The sequence below is a fragment of the Artibeus jamaicensis genome, unplaced genomic scaffold (assembly GCF_021234435.1).
Source record: "Artibeus jamaicensis isolate MK-2021 breed Jamaican fruit bat unplaced genomic scaffold, CSHL_Jam_final scaffold_833, whole genome shotgun sequence".
NCBI lineage: Eukaryota > Metazoa > Chordata > Mammalia > Chiroptera > Phyllostomidae > Artibeus > Artibeus jamaicensis.
In genome coordinates, this window is record NW_026522056.1 from 8642756 (window position 1) to 8660911 (window position 18156).

Consider the following 18156-nt stretch of genomic DNA (forward strand, 5'->3'; position numbering starts at 1 on the left):
AGCCAGGGCTGCCCTAACCTTCTAAACTGACTTGTTATTTTGGATTGGGTGACTTGCAGCCGGAGAAGAGAAGGCAATGATTTAGGACCTGGGAATTCCGGGTCCTCTCTACTCCCTGCCCCAGTCACCTTTCAGGGGATTCTCCTCCAGTGCCATAGAGCATCCCCATAGTCCTTGAGGCTCGCCACCATGGGGACTGGGAGTTGGGTTCTGTTGCTCTGGTGACCAGTTGTCTGGGGCTTCTGGAGAGAGGAAGGCCTGTGTGGCTCCGGGTTAGAGGAAGGCTTCGGCCAGAAGTGGGATAGAACATAGGAATGGAATCATAGTCTTGGTTCTACTTTCATCCCGGCGATGTCCACCCTTTCAGTATTCTTGGATGTGCCTGCAGCCCAGAAGCTGGACGGCTGCTTGTTAAGGGCCTACAAACAAGACGATTGCCCTGACAAGCTATTCCTGGCCTATAGAGGTAGATGCCTAAGACTTAGTACATCGTACTTGCCTTTAGGGGGCAGTACTCCATTGCGGCAGAGGAATCAGGATGTAAGTCTGCTCTTGTTAACAAAATTGCCCACTGGGGAAAAGAGCAGAAAATGTCCTGGGTCATTCTGCCTTTCTCTGGGGGCTTCTAGATACTTGATATACGCTCTGGCATGTCTACTCCCCCGGCTCTGTGTGGGGCTTGCACGGGCCCTACACTTTTCTTCTGCCTCTTCCTCCACCCCTGCTCTGTTCCTCAGCCAATAATGGTTCCCAAAATGGACACAAGATGCACAGCCAGCCCTTGCCACTGTGAACGTCAATGTTACCTTTGTTTAATCTCAGGTATCTATAACTCCCAGGCTGTGTATATCATTTTTACCCTTTAAAATGGCATAGGTTTCAGCTGTCTTCTTTAAAAAGACAAAAATTATACGTATTGACTAATGGTGCATTATTTTTATAAAAGAGACGAAAAAAGGAAAGTTGTCTTTTCCTAGGCAACTTTCCAAAGCCCCCAGAAAGCCAGGACAGATGAAGTGTTTGCGGGCTGCCTGCCGAGCCCCCAGGCCCGGCCTCCAGAGCGCCCTCTACGGTTCTTGTCACAGTCTGCATGACCAGCGAAGGCCAGCCCTGGGTTTCTTCCGTGGTGCACAAGACCCGCCTGCAGATTGCACAGGATCCCTCGCTGAACTATGAGTACGTGCCGGTGAAGGGCATGAAATCATTCATCCAGGCCTGCTTGGAACTCCTCTTTGGAAAGCACAGCGAAGTCATTATGGAAAACAGGGTGAGAAGAAGGGCCTGTTCTTTGCTCGCCCAGCCACACGGAGTGGAGGTCAGAGATGGCACCGTCTTAAACCTGAAAGGGACTGTGGAGGGCCCCCTGACATTGACAAGGGAGACACCTGAGGCTCACAAAGGTTGTCACTGAAGGGCAGAGACAGCATCGGAAGCCGAGGCCCATGCTCCTGCTGGCACCAGCCCACACTGTGGATGTGCAAGCTCTTGCTGGAAAAAATGGCCCTGAATCTAAGGTGGCACTAGTATCACCACTACTTTTTTTTTTTAGATTAAATTTTTTTAGAGAGAGGGGAGGGAAAAAGAGAGGGAGAGAAACATCAGTGTGTGGTTTCCTCTCACGCACACCCCATTGGGGACCTGGCCCACCACCCAGGCATGTGCTCTGACTGGGAATCGAACCTGTGACCCTTTGGTTCCCAGGCTGGGGCTCAGTCCACTGAGCCACACTAGCTGGGGCACCATTACTCTTTTAAAACGTTGTTTCTGTTTACCGGCAGGTAGGGGGTATACACACTGTTGGTGACAGTGGCGCTTTCCAACTTGGGGCCCAGTTCCTCAAAACTTGGCGTCAGGATTCTCAAATAGTTTACATCATTTCTTCTCAAAAAGGTGAGTGTTATGCAAGATGAGGGTGACAGAAGATCCCTGTCCCCTGTTTCTAATTCCCACCCCATTTACGATCTTCTCTGTTGTCCTCCTCACTCCCTCTCATGACAACTGGGGGACGAGCCAAGGTACGCTTGTCCCGCCATCGCCCCACTTTCGCCCAGTGACCCTCAGGCCGGTTCTCTGGCATGTCTGCCTCCATCTCTCCTTTGCCCATGAACCAGCTGGCGGGGCGCCGTGTTCCCACAGAACCGCATGGACTCATCTTCCAGGAAATGGGCTTTACAGTTTACGAACACTGCTTCTGGGACTCCAAGCAGCTGTGCATGGACCCCAACGTGCTCCTCAATGTGGTGAAGGTAGAGGGCCCCCCTCAGAATCTGGTCCCCAGACCTGACTCACAGTTTTATTTTCCTTTCCTCCCCACCCCCCTGATAATCCAAGGCCTTTCCTAGGCTTGGATTTGTCTAGCCCTTTGGTAGGAACCAACGTGGAGGGTCACTTCTCCTCCAAACCCCCTGGTGCCACTGCCGCTCGGTGGGGGGCGGTGCCTGACGCGACAGTCTCCACCTGCAGCAGGCCCCTGGTGGCTGTGTCTTTGTGATCGGGAACATTGCCAGCTGCAAGCTGAGCCAGTATCAGTGGGAAAAGTTGATAGCCGCCATGAAGGTGAGCCCGATGTCTCTCCCGACTCTCCTCTCCCTCTACCGTCACCTTCCTCAGTCTCATCCCCCCCATTCTCCTTTCTCCTACAGAAGAAGCAGATATTTCCATTTTTTGACATTCCCAATCAAGGTTTATTCACTGGTGACCTAGAAGAAGATACTGGATTCTTAAAATACTTCGTGTCTGGAGGCTTGGAGTTCTTCTGCAGCCAGTCGCTGTCCAAGAATTTTGGCATTTACGGTATGGCATGCATGGAGGGGGAAGGGGCGTCTGGTGCTAAAGGGGTGTCACACCCTTGGCGACAGTGCTGTCTGACATCCCTTACCCTGTGGGGAGAGCTGAGACCTCCAGAGAGAGAGCAGCATGGAGACCCAAGAGAAGAGGTGGACTGCGGCTTCTTGGTATCATTTTAGCGCAGTCAGTTAAACTGGCGCCCATTATGCTGTTTCCCCCCCTTAGGCCTCGTTTCCCATCTATAAGATGAGGGGTTAAGATTAGTTATCTTTCTAGTCCCTTCCACCTGAGACTCTTACTTACCACTACTCTTTCTGGAAGAAGAGCCTCTGGCGACTTCTTGGGGCCCGGACACCAGCTTGGCTGGGCTGACGGCCCTGTAGGGTACCTTGCTCTTCTTCAAGGCTGGAGGCAGAGCAACAGGGAAAGCCCTGGTGGGGGTGGAGGACGCTGAGAACGAAGCTGTCTCTCTCAATGCTGCAGATGAAGGAGTGGGGCTCCTGGTCGTGGTGGCGCTCAACAACCAGCTCCTGCTGTGCGTCCTCTCCCAGCTGGTGAAATTAGCTCTGGCCCTGTGGCTAAACCCTCCTACCTCCGGTGCCCGCATCATCACCTCCATCCTCTGTAACTCTGCTGTGCAGGAAGCCTGGTAAGGGTGAAGGGTGGGGGCAGGCAGGGATGGGCAGAGCCTCTGGATACCTATAGACTTCCTGGTTCTGCTGGGGGCTTCTCTTCCTGCCACTGTTGCCCCTTCACTCCATTCATCCATCAACGTTTACTGAGGACCCACTGTGTTCCGACAGCGACTATGCCAACACTTACTCCCCTATTATAGGGGAGTAAGTAATAGGACATTCTGTTGGGACACAGGCTGATAAATTATTTGAAGCCTTCCAGATCGCAGGAGATTAGGAAGCCTCTTGGGCTTGCTACTCTGGTAAAGTCTGCTAAGAGTCTGCTTGGCTTGCTTGAATCTACAAGTCTACAGGCTGACGCTTTTCTCCTATTCATAACTGACTCAGATCACTGGCTCCACCAGTGTGCCCTGAGGCACTCTGGCTGGGGGCTTCTGAAGGGCCAGGAGGAGTGGAAGGGCAAGGGAGGTTGGGAGCAGGGAAAGACCTCACACTCTGATTCCTTGCTGTCCTTCCTTTGGCAGGAAGCAGAGTCTGAAAGAGGTTGTAGAAGACATCATGCTGATTAAAGAAAAGGTCAAGGAGAAGCTCCGGCTCCTGGGAACCCCTGGCTGCTGGGACCACATCACCAACCAGAGTGGGACCCATTGCTACCTTGGACTTGACCGTAAGTGTCTAGGAGGGGACAGCTCTTCCTCTCCTGACCTTGGGCTTATATTTGAATATTAAACTTTGCTGATTAGGTGACCAATCTCTAGCTTCACACCAGATTTTGATTCTTCCTTGAGGAAAGTGAAGCTGCTTCGAAGACCCTTCTGGCTGTGCCCCCCAGAAATGCTGACATTCCCTATCCCCCCGCAATCCATCTTGGGCTAGAGGGGATTTAGAGGTGGCCACCCCAGGATCTGAGAGAGCCTATGATTATCACCAGTCCAACAGGTGGAATACATGGTCAAGAAGAAACATATCTACATCCCCAAGAATGGTCGGATTAACTTCACCTGCATCAATGCCTGCAACATAGATTACATCACTGAGAGCATCAACGAGGCTATTCTCTTCACTAAGGGCTCAGGGAACTATCTTCAGAAAGTAAATGACTCCTAGTTAGAATAAAAGCTTTAGCTTCTGCAAAAATCCTGTGCTGATTATTCACTACAACAGAGAAATGAACTGCAAAGCACTTTGCAAAGCACTCTGTCTCTCCATCTTCTTATAAAGCACTGGTCTGGCTTCAGCAACGAGGGAGGGGGAAAAGGTTTAGAGAAGAAGGGGATGTCTACCTTAACATACCATCTCATATCTATTGAACACTTACTACGTTAAAACCCTGCTCTGGTGTCTTAGTTCATCCGGGCTGCTGTAACAAAATACTATAGACCGGGTGGTTTCTAAATAACAAATTTATTTGTCACATTTCTGAAGGCTGGGCAGGCCAAGAGCACGGCGCCAACAGATTCAGAGTCTGGTGAAGGCCTACCACGTGTCTCCTAACCAGCATCTTCTACTGTAACTTCACATGGCAGAAAGGGTGAGGGATCTTTCTGGGGCTTCTTTTATGAGAGCACTAGTTCCATTCATGAGGGTTCTTCCTTCATGACCTGCCCATGTCCAAATACCATCATCTTGGTGACTAGGTTTCAACATCTGAATCGGAGGGAAGCACATTTAGACCATCGTGCCTGGGCATCCAGCAAATGTAAAAAATCAAGGGTAGTCCAGCCCTTTTTCTCCAGCAGCTTATTGGGAGACAGCCTTGGTCACGTGAAACAGTTAAGTGACATTTCAGGGCCGACTGTAATAAAACGTGGCAGCAGATTATGTAGATGTGAAGGTTCCAGTCCCGAACCTTGATGTCATTCCAGTGGAGTAAAGGTGAATTGTCCTGAAGAGCTCTTCTCAAATTCCAGACTCATGAGAAAATTTAATGTTGCTGCTGTTTTAAGACACTAAGTTTGGGAGTGATTTGTGACACGAGTTTAAATAGCTGGAACAATTATTTTATCTTTTGTGTTTCCTTTAATCTGTAGTTTCTTCCTCTATCTTTTTAATCCTGCAATTTTTTTTGTAAATTTGAGAACTGGATTTTTCATCCTGTAATGTTTCTCACAGAATGAATTTTGCCAATTTCATCCCCATGGTGTCATTAACATGTTCTTCATTCTCTCTGTATTTTTGAAAAATAAAAATCTAAATTAGCCCTGGCAGGTGTGGCTCAGTGGATTAAGTGCCTGCCTGTGAGCCAAAGGGGAGGCAGGTTCAATTCCCAGTCACGGCACATGCCTGGGTTCCAGGCCAGGCCCCCAGTAGGGGACATGCACAAGGCAACCACACATTGATGTTTCTCTCCCTCTCTTACCCCCTTTCCCCTCTGTCTAAAATAAATAAATAAAATCTTTAAAGAAATTTAAAAAAACTGTGTGGCCTTTGCCCTGGCCTGCATGGTGGTACCCCGAAAAATGAAGGATGGCCTGTTCAATTCCAGGTCAGGACACGTACCTGGGTTGCGGTCTCTGTGCTTTGGGGTGTGATGTTTCTCTCCCTCAATTTTTCCCTTCCTTGCTCTCTATCTAAAATTAAAAAAAAAATACAGTGAATAGTAAGTCAGAGACTATCACATTACCAGAAGTATGTCTGACTGATACCTTGCTTGAGTACATTTAAAAAAATTTTAATGTCTGAACTTTGAGCTGTAGGAGCCAGTTTAAATTCGTTTGTGAGATCTTTTCATACAGTACTCTTTGATAGCTTCTTTACTTTCTGGCATGAGAAAAAGTTCCAAGAAAATTTTGAATATTTTCTACCCCAGACCTAGAATCAGCCCTCTCTCAGAGGAGCGCTAATCACTTTTGGCAGATAAAAGTTTTTATAAGCCACAGTCTGGGCTGTTAAGGTGCTTGTTGGAACTCGATTGGCCGTTATTTCCAGCTCTTTTCAGTAAGATAAAATACGTTGAGTGCCTGCCCTCCTTTGCAAACCAGCCTGGGACACTGGCGACATGGTGGCTTAGGCTGAGTGAGTCCTCAGTAAACGCCCCTGACGCTTCCGAGGGGTCAGACTGTCATTATTACTATTGCAGCTCATGGCGGTCGAGTGCTTATCCGGAGCTGTACTGTTCTAAGAGCTTCACCTCCATCATCTCATTCAACCTTCCTAACAGGTCAGAGAAGTAGGTTATTGATATTATCATCTTCGCTTTACAATCTTGGGAGCATCAGGAACCTGACCAACCACGTTCATAGCCACAGTAGAGGGCCGGGGTCGACCTGCTGGGTGCTGCCCCCTGGCACCGTGCTGCCGCCCTCCACCCAGGCTGCTCCCATCCCCCCTTCATCCTCGCCCCCCCGGGGCTCTTGACCCTAACCCTGGGGAGGCAATGCACGCCCCGAGCAGGCCCAGAGGAGCCTCCAGATCCGGGGAGAATGCAGAGCTGCAGAACTGCGTCCCCGCGGAGCAGATACTGTTCTTTGCCGGGAGGAAAACTTGCCCACTGTGGGGCTGGTATCACAAGGAGAGAAGGGACCGCAGGACGAAGGAACCGGTCGACAGCTTTTCTGATGGCTGGGAAAGTCCTGGGAAAGGACGTGAGGCGCCACCAGGTGCACGAAAGTAATCGCGGGCCAGCTGGGCTGCAGAGAGGCCAGGTCCCGCGGGCGGCCGGCCGGGGCTGCAGGCGGTTTGTGCCCAAGACACGGCGTCTCCGTTTTTGCTGTGACAATCAGGTTTCTCGCCGTCGTTGCTGACCGCAGGCCGACGCGACCTCGGCCGGCCCAGGCTTCTTTAAATGTCTTGTTGGGGGAGAGGACGCCTGCGGAGGACCAGGAATTCCCAAACGCTGTAACCCATGGCCCGCCCCGCGCCGCGACCTGCCCTCTGGGATCTCGGGTGGTCCAGTGCATCGGCCTCTGAAGGTGCCTGGCAGCTCGGAGGTTCTCCTCGCGGGGGCACGCTGGGATGCCAGGGGGTGGCGGGGGAAGGCCCCAGAGAATCCTAGGGACCTGTGTCCCAGCGTCTACTGGTGGGGGCGGGCGCCCGAGCCCAGCGGTGTGTGGCGCGCACTTTGTGGTGCGTTTCTTGGGCTGCCTTCTCCCCTTTTCCATCGGCTGTGGGTCCCACAAGACCTGGTAGTAAATGAAAAGAAAACGGGGGTGGGGAGGTTAGGTAGGCCAGCCCTGGTTGGCGGGTCGCTGGAGATGCACTGTAAGCCCGGGCACCAGGGCGCTTCGTCCAGGACGCCCTGTTCTCTGATTTCTTCGGGCAGAGATGGCTTCAGGGTCGGCCTCAAATCCGGGCGTGTGTGGGAGGGTGGATGGGGAGCCCAGGGTCGGAAGGACGTCCCAGCTTCGTCTGAGCAAAGTCCAGTATGGTGTCCTGTGGCGCGCCACGCGTGCAGCCTCCCGAACCGAACGGACCGCGGAGACCCGGGGCAGTAACCACGGTCTCGCTTTCCACCGCAGGTGCCGGGGTTATGGGGCCAACGACCAGCTTGCCCCCCAGGTGGGAGCCCAGAGGGGAGAGAAAGGCGATACCTAGGCATCTTACCTGGGTGGGATGGAGGTAGGGGTTGGTTGGAGTGGGTGGAGGGGGACTTGGAACTACTCTGGAGCGCTCCCAGCGGGCCATAGCCTCTCCTGGCGGGTTTCAGCCTCTCCTGGCTCTGGGTTTTCCAGAGCAGCCGAATCTCGCGTTCTTGCCCGCGCTTCTCCCATGCACATGCGACAGACACCCTCACCCTACCGCACGACGTAAGATCTAAGTGTTGTTTTTCTGCTTGCTCACCACACTCCAGCCACACTGGTCTTCTTCCAGTTCCTCCAATACAAACAGGTCTTCCTGTCTCAGGGCCTTTGCACGGGTTGTCTCTTCTGCCAATAACACTTTCTCTGCTTTTTGCCAGGTTAGCTCTGTCTCATTGAGTGAGTCTCAGCTCTTAGCACAAATATGTCCCCCCAGAGAGGCTTTTATCTAGCCCTTTTACCAAGTAAGTTCTCCCCTCCCACACTAACATTTATCTCCTGTCTTTCTGGTTTCCTTCGTACCTCTTGTCACACTTTGCATTTATTCTGTGTCATTCTCTGATTTTGACAATTTAATGTAAAATAGGGCAGGGGACATATTGCCATCTCAAGCCTGGAACCCTCACTGAATAGGTTCTCAAATTGTCGTGATGGTACTTTTATTAAGTAATTGACTCCCTGCTCCATACCGCATTAGAGCCAGAAAATGCCTCTGGGGATCGGGTGGTCTACTCAGCTTTTCGGGAATCTGCCGTTCATTTCAGCCTAAGGCTGGCACCGAAGCACAGTCTTCCTTCACGAATCCTCCCTCTGAGGCCTAAGAGGCAGCTGCCCCTGCAGGGCGGTGTTCCTGGGCCCTCACACAGGGCCCGGCACTCGGGAGCTCAGTAACTGTGGGATGCTGAGTGCAGGTAAGCCTCCAGTCACAGCCTTGACTCCTCCTCGTCTCCCTTCGAGGCAAACTCAGCGTGTCCCTGCATTCCTCTGACATCCCTCTCACCCCACAAAGCCGAAGCTGTCATGGGGTCATGGGGAAGGGAAATTATCCAACATGGCACACTCAGTAAAATCCCCAGTAGGCCTGCCTGCTGTTCCCCCAAAGTCCCTGGCTGGCTACCAGCTCCCTCATTTTCCTCCCCTTCCTCTCACCTGTTTACAACCTCTCAAACCTCTTAATGACCTTGAGCAACTCAGTCCAGAGCCCAGACTTATACCCTGCACTCAGCACAGTCCAGCCTTAGAAGGCAGTGCAGAGAGCACCTCTCGGTGTGGGAGCACACCCTCTGGGGGTGTCGCCCCCTCCACACACCTGAGCAGCTTATTTCCCCAAAGAAAAGGGATTTCCTTGGATGGCATGGGGAGGAGGGAAGGTATATTCTGTACTTAAGAAAAATGAGCTTTTCTCCAATGTATCACAATTTTTGAAAATAAGGATAATTTTATGGTTAGGAGAATGCCCTTTGGGGTGAGGCAGAACTGAGTTTGAATCTGTGCTCTGCATTTATCTGACTTAGGGAAAGTTGCTTATTATCCTCAAGGCTCTGTTTTTTCCTCTGTAAAATGGGGATTGAAATACCCACTTTTATGGGTTGTGGTAAGATCATGTCTGCAAAGAGCATAATGAGTGTTATTATTGGAAGTCTTCTGGAAAGTTCTGTGGTCACTCAAGTCCCCAGGAGAGAACTCAAGGAGTCGCCCAAGGCCAGAGTGGGTTATGAAAGACCCCACGAGGATTCACGGTGTCGCTGAAAAGAAAAATGTATGGCAATCAAGAAGGGCTTGAGACATGAGAAGGGACATGGTCGGAACTGGGGGGAGAAGGTGTTGAAAGTGTTACTGGGGTTCAGATGGAAAGAGTTTTGGGAGCCTGGTTGCAGGAGAACGTGAACCACTTTCTCTGTGGCCTCCTCGTGTCTCTGGCTTCCCGAGAGTGTCTGCAGATTTGTCACCCTTCCCTCACGATTCCACTTCAGTCTTTCTTCCTAGTGCGAGGCTCCAGTTGTCCTCCTGTGATGTCCTTGCCCCTTCGGTCCACAGCTGTGGTCACACACGGGCAGGGAGACTGTTGAACATCCTGTGGTTCACAGGCCTTGATTGTCCAAGAAAGGATCTGGATACATCCACGAAAGCCCAGATGCTACTTGCCAAGGGCGCCTCCTGTGGTCTCAGCTTTTTCTAGGTCCGGGACCCCTTGAGAATCTGGGGAGTGGTAGAGAAAATCTCCCTGGAAAAACATATGTTCCCCCACGCACATGAAATTCGCATACACTTTCGGGGGTGTGGGGCTCCGAGAGCCCGTCCAGTCCCCCCTATGTGTCCCTGAGATTCAGGCAGCTCAGCCGACAGTGCTCAGTCCTTTCCTGGTCAGTGCCTCCCAGCTGCAGCTGCAGGCCGACAATCCAACCTCAACTGCTGTCCTTTTTCCTGCCTTCTCTTTGTCAGGAGGTGCCAAAACCAGGAAATAAAAACTGCTTCAAGGAGGGGTAGAGACAGAAACTAAACAAACCAGTGTTTATAGACAGCCCGTGGGGAAATGAGAAATGGCTGAGCTAGTGGGCTACATTCTGTGAGCTCCACAGGGATTCGTGGCGTCAGTGAAACAAATGTGTGGTAATCAAGAAGAACTTGAGGTATGAGAGGGGACGTGGTCAGAACTGGGGGGAGAGTGGTGTTGAAAATGTGACTGGATTTCAGACGAAAAGACTTATGGGATACTGGTTGCACCAGAATGTGAATTACTTAACAGTACCGAACTGGACACTTAAAAATGTAAGCTCTGTGTTACTCGTGTTTTACCACAATTTTAAACACTGACCGAGCAGCATGTCTTCTATGAGAACTTTGAAGGGTTTGTCCTACAGACCCAGAGCACACCAGTCCCTTCCTGTCTGGGTGTGCAGAGGCGCAATGGCAGAGTCTGGGTTCAGGACCTGTTTTTATCAGTGGTAAGCTGTTTTTGGGGGGATGGCTGATATTATGGCGGAGTTAGTGTAAAGCTGTGGGAAGCTGGTGGTTGAACAGAGGGGTGGGGCTGGAGTGGAGTGGGCGGGGGCTGGGCAGGAGAGGGCATAAGGCGGGTGTGGGTGGGATGTCCTGCCCTCCCTCTGCCTTTTCTGAGTCTCGTGCACGGTGGGAATGAGAACCTGTAAGTCTGACACAAACACAAACTTTCTTGGGGTTCCTCATTTTGAGGCAGCAGGTGGCGCTGTTTAGCAAACTTGGGAGCTGGGAAGAGGAAACCTGAGCTTGAATTGAGCAGTAGGGCACCTCTGCCCTGGTAACTCCTTCCCTTTGCCTGGGTCAGAGCAGAGGAGGAGGGAGGGCTGAGATCTGCTCTTGTGTGCGTTTCCCACGTGCCTTGGTATCCCAAGTGTCTTTGGAATGTGGCTCAGGTGAAGTCCTGGGTGGTGGCCACGAGTATTTGTCTGGGAGGGGTAAAGAAATTCAAAGGCATTCTTCCACACCCCAGCATCAGCCAGGCTGACTCTCCGTCCACCCAGCTGTGTGCGTGTGTGTATGTGGGCACGCACGTGGAGGTAGTATAATGGCTTTGCCTGCTCCTGCTGCTCCTAGGAGCCCCTTGTCCTTGGAAGCTCAAACTGCTGTTAGGAATCTGGGACTCCACAGCCAACAGACCAAACACCTGGACAAACATCTCCTTACAGGGACTTTTCAATCGCAGGTGCGTATCCGGTGAGTCCGGGTTCCAGGAAGCACACGGGAGGACCAGCTGGTGAGCTGTGGTGCTCACCACCTGCGTGAGGGCACAGAATTAGGTGGGAGGCCTCCTTCTGGCCTGTGAAGCCGGGTTTGATTGTTCCACTGGGCTTTGTCCCCAACAATGCTAGGATTCTGGAGAATGAAAACACGACACTGGTTCGACAGCTTCAGCAAGTTTTAGAAAGCCCGACAGTCCGGGGCCCCACGTGCCTTTGGGACTCTGCGGCAGGTTGGCCTCCCTCCCAGCCCAGTTTCAGTCCTGCCCGTGTTTTCCCTCTGCCTCGCCTTCCTGGAGCTGCTCTGATTTATGTCGTTCAACTTCATTTATGCGGTTTTGTAAACCACGTTAAATTCTCTTTGAAACAGGGCAGGGTAGAAATAAATAGAAAGAAAAACATGACTCTGAAAGGTTAGATATTTTGATATTGACTGAACCTTGTCCTAATGTAAGAAAATGACCACCTCCTTTGTGACCGTAACATCCGGAATCTTCCAAGACCATGGTAGGAAAAGCATCTCCTTACGGGAAAAGGCGACAGAACCACACAGCCTTGACTTTTGACCCCTGGCCTTCCTGACGCCTCACCAAGCTTTAGGATGCCGAGGTGGGGGCTGAGGAGGCTCCGTCCCTTTAACTGTTGGGCTATGATGGACTCATGCATGACCTTTCCCCTAGTAATCCCCTTAGAGCTTCTAAATCCCTAAACTCGTAAGATTGGAATATTTGAAATAACTTCTAAAAAGACCATGAGATGGTGGCATTTGGAATGAAAAAATTTTTTTCATTACTCCTCACCTGAGGATATATTTATTGATTTTAGAGAAAGTGGAAGGGAGAGGGAGAGAGAAAGAGATGCAAGAGAGAAACATCGATTGGTTGCCTTCATTATGTGCCCCGACTGGGGACTGAACCTGCAACCTAGGTATGTACCTTCACTGGGGGGATTGAACCCACAACCTTTTGGTGTAGGGGATGACACCGGGCCACCCAACCGGGGCTGGAATGAATTCTTGTGCAACTTCCAGCTCAGCTTTACCTACACAAAGATATTTTAATGGCATGTCTCCTATCTCTTGGTTTGGTTCTGATGAAGTAGATAATATTCTCAGTACAAACCTCTGCTCTGAGCTCCAGACCCATAAACCCCACGGTCTGTTTGCCATCGTCTTGGGTGTCTCAAAGGTACCCAAAGCTCAACATGACCAAAATGGAACCTGATCTTCCTTCCAGTGTTCCCTGTGTTAGTTAATGGCATCATTGTCTGCAGTATGCAAGCCAGAAACCCAGAGAAGGAACATAATCTTCTCTCTTGTCTTCTGCTGCAGCTTCAAGATTTACAACAGCACATGCGCAGTGTGGGTATTTCATAAGCCCCGTGGAATCACAGCCTGCAGTCTCCAGATTGCACTCTTTTTCTTCCTTCTCACCATTACTACTCAGCCCCAGCCTTCTAACTCATCTCCCTTCACCCATGCTCCGCCCTGTTGTGTGTCCACCCTTCAGCCAGTGATCTTTTCAAAACACAGATCCGTTCCTGCTCCAGCCCGCGGAGCAATCAACTGGGGCTCGACCACCTACCTAGAACAAATGAGTTGGGGGGACAAGAGGCGCGAAGAATGGCAGCAAGACAAAAGATTCTGATCAAGCTGCAAACTTTTATTTTTCCGAACTGGGTATATATATAGGGGGGAGGGAGAGGAAGGAGATTAGGTTGCTTGCTATTGGCTAGCTTGAGACAAAGAAGGGCCCGCTTATTGATTACTTGGGTGCAACTGGTACTCGTGGACACCTCATGTGCCTGTAGCCAATTGGCTTGGGGAGCACATGCACACCTCATGTGCCTGTAGCCGATTGGCTTTGTGGAGCGCACAGGTTCCTGTAATCAATGCAATGTTTTTAGCTAGAAGCCAGGTGTAGGGTTCCCAACACGTTCCTAAGAACAAGCGTTCTTGCTATGGCCTCCAGGGTTGTGCATGGTCTGTGTCTTACCATTCTCCCGGCCTTATCTTTGGATCTAGTTGTTAGACTTTTGACACTGCCTCCTATTTCTGCTCCCTCCTGCCACAGGGCCTTTGCACACACTTCTTCCTCTGTTAGGATGGTTCTTCCCCTCTTCACTCACGTAACTTCTACCACCCTCCAGTGCCACTCTCGGAGAAGCTCAGCTGCATTTGATGTCCTGATGTCAAGTGCATTTGGTGAAGATGTCATAGTCAAAACAAGTCGAAAAATGCTGAGATACCTTAATAGCACTTGTCATGGTTTTATGTTTATCTTTGTCTGTATAACAATTTTCTGCATAAAACTTTTCACTATTTGTTAGAGATTTTGTCTCTTTCTATAGGAGGTCAAGGATCTAGTCAAGGGCCATTAAAATATGTCAGTCTTTCTCTCTTCACGTATGTTTGGAAAGTGACATCAAATATATTTAACTGTATTTTTTCTATGGAATATAAATCCTCAAAATATAGATCCCACTCTATTTCTGGATCAAAGTTTATAAAGATTCTTCCTTAGTACAATATGAATGTTTAATAATATTTGATAAAAGTGCCCCATGGTGGTAGACTGTGAGGTCCTTCTTAGCTCGTGAAGGCCTTATGGGGTGGTTTAAGTGTAGTTCAGCCTGAAGACAGGTATGGACCTTTCAAAGTTTTTTCTTACCCTGTGGTATCTGGATTCAGTAAAACTGAGCAAAGAGGAGGCTTTCCGGGATATATACATTCTTCTCTTTTCTTGGAATGTACAGAAATAGGTTGACCTGATCTTATGTAATCAGATGGTTAGAATCACATGGGAAGACTAGATGTCTCAAACAGACCCTGTCTGTATATATAAGAACTTATTATACAATTAAAATGATCATAAATCCAATAAGCAGAGGGTGAGGTTATTCAATAAATTATGTTTTAATATTTAATTAGAACTTTGTAGCCCTGGCTGGTGTATCTCAGTGGACTGAGCGTGGGCTGTGAACCAAAGGGTTGCCAGTTCGATTCCCAGTCAGGGCACATGCCTGGGTTGTGGGCCGGGTCCCTAGGATGGGGGCATGCAAGAGGCAACTGCACATTGATAACTCTCTCATTCTCCTTCTCTTCCCCTCTCTCTAAAAATGAGTAAGTAAAATCTTTAAAAAAAGAATTTTGTGGAAAAAAGTAAAATTTATCATTATACCACATCATATACCAATATAAATTTCAGAGATTAAAGCATAAAATAGTAAAAATTCCAGCCAAAACAGACTAGGTGAAAAAGAATCAGATAAAGCAAATATTTTACTTGATCTCCAAAGGGAAGGAGGTCTAAGCTTAGAGCGGTGGGAAACATCACCTCCTCCCCCCATAAAGAACCTTTCTGTCTATACAGAAATAAGACATTAATGACTGAATTAAAGGTAAATGACAAAAAGGGAGGAAAAAGTAGATTATCAGAAGCTATAAAAAGGGTCAATGTCTACATAAGGGTATTTATAAATTAGTAAAAAAGTACTAAGACCCCAACAGAGAAGTTAAAAAAAAGGCTACAAATGAATAGTTAACATGTAAGACAAAATAATTGATTGACAGACATGAAAATATTAAACCCTGCTAGACATCCAAGAAATGCAAATTACACTGTTTTGCAGTTGCATAAACACAGAAATTACCACTCAATCTATCAGATTAACACATATAAAAATGTATGATATTGGTAAAGGTTGGGTGAAATAGCTTTTCCAGTACATTACTGAGGGAGTGATATTTGTCATGATGGATAATAAACATTAAGAATGTTTACCACATTTAACCCATTTTCCAGACTCTATTTTAAGGAAATAAATCTAAATATGTACGTGTTTTTTAATTGAGTTTTAGAGAGAGAGAGAGGAGGGGGGAGAGAGAAAGGGAGAGAGAGAGAGTTGTTGTTCTACTCGTTTATGCATTCATTGGTTGATTCCTGCAGGTGCCCTGACCAGGACCAAACCGGCCACCTTTAACCAATTGTGCTACCCTGCCAGGGCTAAATGCAGACAGTGTTTTATGCACAAAGATTTTCATGTAAGTGTTATAGTATTATGTTTGGTAATAGGGAGATGGTTAAAAATACCAGTTTACATTCTCATAATGAAATTAAGCAACCAGTGGAAGTTAAATAAATGAAATTGTCTAATAAAATGAGAAAACATGGGGAAAATAGGACATACAATTGTATTTGTTTTGTACACAGTATAATGCCAACTGCATTTAATGTGTACACAGAAAAAGTATTGGAAAACATACACTGAAATGATAACAGTTGTTATTTTTCCAAGATGGAATATGTGATTTTTAGACACTTTTTTCTACTTTTCTTATTTTCCAGGTCTCCTATGAACCAATTTTCTCTCCTTTCCTGGATTAAAACAGAAGAAATGCCATAAAAACAAATGAAGTTCTGTTACATGCTACAGCCTGGATGAACGTTGAAAACTGTAGGATAAGTAAAAAAAGCCAGACACAAAAGCCACATATATTCCATTCACAGGAAATGTTTTGAACAGGCAAAGCTACAGAGACACAAAGCAGATCAGTGCTAACTGAGGGGTGGGGGGAAGAGGAATTGGGACTGATGGCTAAGAAGCATGGGGTTTCTTTTTCTTGTAATGGAAATGTTCTGGAATGATACAATGGTGATTGTACAGCATAGTGAGATACTAAAAACCATTGAATTGCATATTTTTTAAAAATATTTTATTATTTATTTATCTTTAGAGGGGAAGTGGGGGAAGGAGAGAGGGAGAGAAACATCAATGTATGGTTGCCTTTTGTGCGTCCCCTGCTGGGAACTGGCCTGCAGGGAACTGGCCTGCAGGGAACTGGCCTGCAACTCAGGCATGTGCCCTGACTGGGAATCGAACCGTGATCGTGTGGTTCGCAGGCCCGCGCTCAATCCACTGAGCTACACCAGCCAGGGCTGAATTGCATATTTTAAAATGGTGAATTCTATATTGTGTAAAGTATAGCTCAATAAAGTAAATAAAAAGAAGCTTGAGATTTAAAAAACAGAGAGACACTGAGGGGAATGAGGGCTGTAGGTTGAGAATTTAATAGAGCCCATTTTCAAATGCTAATTTCTTTGTGTTCTTAAGGGAGCCTTCTTTCTTGTTCCTGGTAAGGCCCAAAGGACCTCGCCGAGCGGTGTGTCTGCCAAAGAAGAAAAGAGGAAGAGGGAGAAGGAGAGAGAACAACCAAACACCACTGTGTTTTGTGACCGATGGGCTCCTCTTAGGACGAGAGATGTTTTGCACATTATAAAAGGTTATTAAAAAATGAAAACATACAGTGATACTATTTATAATATTTAAAATATCAAATACTTAGAAATAAATCTAACAAACGACAAAAGACATATAAGACCTCTATCTAAAAAATTACAAACATTGAAATAAATTCAATTTAAAAAGAACATACTTTGTGCATTGTTTGTAAGATTCAATATTATAAACATATGAAATTTCCCCAAATCGTCCTATAAATTCAATGCAGTCTCAACCAAAATTTGAGCAGTTATTTAAATTTTAGAAATTAACAATTGATTCTAAAATATACATATGAAAATGCAAAGGACCAAGGATAGACAAAAAATCTAGATGGAGGAGGGACAAAACCAAAGGTTTTACATGACTAGATATCAAGATGTATTATAAAGCTGTGAGGGCTAAGACATCACGGTGTTAGTTTAGGAATAGACTTACTGGCCAGTGGAACTAAACAGTGTTCATAAGTGAATCCACATGTGTGGAGAAATGGTGATAGTGAAGAGACGGTGGAGGAAGGCTGGGTTTTTCAATAAATGACACAAGGTCTATTTAAAAAATATATATGAAGAACCCTGACCCCTATCTGATACCATATGACAAGAAAATTTTGTGCTTCAATGGAAAACTTCATTTTTTGTAGCATACCCTCCGGGTTATCTAATTTTGACTTTCTGGCAACTATTTTATAACTCTGTAACTTGTGCATAATTGGGATCAATGCAAATTCATGAAAATAAATTCTGTCTGGTGGGGGGATAATCTTGTTCCAGTCATGCAAAAACCAGTTTTGCCTCAATTTGCATATTCATTTCAATATTCTTGCTCTATAAATGTGTCTGTTCTTTGGATTCACCTTTGAACAGGTGAAAATACCTTGCCAGTTTTCCTTATTAATACATTAAACAAAATGCTAACATTTCTTTTTATATTGGTATGAGTCATGATTTTATTTTTTTATTGGAAAGTTATATTTTAACAATACACAGAATTAATTCTAGATAAATTGCTAATCTAAATGTGAAGGATAAAGTAAATAAGGCTTCTAGAAGATTATGAAAATGTGCTCATGACTTCGGAGCAGCAAAGATTTTTTTAAATGATTTTTGGTATGAAAAATATTTTTTACATTCTTATCGTTTTTTTCCATTTCCATTTCTCCCCCTACCTCCACCCACTCCCCACCCCCCTCAGTCACCACACTTGTTCATCTCCACAAGC

At 47.4% G+C, this 18156-nt stretch overlaps 1 protein-coding gene and 1 long non-coding RNA gene across 3 annotated transcripts; both read left to right on the forward strand.

The window, feature by feature from the left end:
• Positions 1-351: 351 nt before the first annotated feature.
• Positions 352-4529, forward strand: GOT1L1 (glutamic-oxaloacetic transaminase 1 like 1). Its single transcript, XM_037166931.2, has 9 exons — positions 352-466; positions 1086-1267; positions 1779-1890; positions 2137-2246; positions 2464-2556; positions 2643-2793; positions 3271-3436; positions 3947-4089; positions 4354-4529. Exons 1-9 carry the CDS (start codon positions 352-354, stop codon positions 4527-4529), a joined length of 1248 nt encoding a protein of 415 aa, XP_037022826.2.
• Positions 4530-11518: 6989 nt separating this feature from the next.
• On the forward strand, positions 11519-17013 carry LOC128626630 (uncharacterized). Of its 2 annotated transcripts, XR_008390618.1 has the most exons (4): positions 11519-11621; positions 15603-15697; positions 16002-16110; positions 16768-17013. It is a non-coding gene; the product is annotated as an uncharacterized LOC128626630 (long non-coding RNA). The 2 variants fall into 2 exon arrangements; XR_008390617.1 differs by lacking the exon at positions 16768-17013 and having other exon boundaries at positions 16002-16340.
• The last annotated feature ends 1143 nt before the right edge of the window (positions 17014-18156 follow it).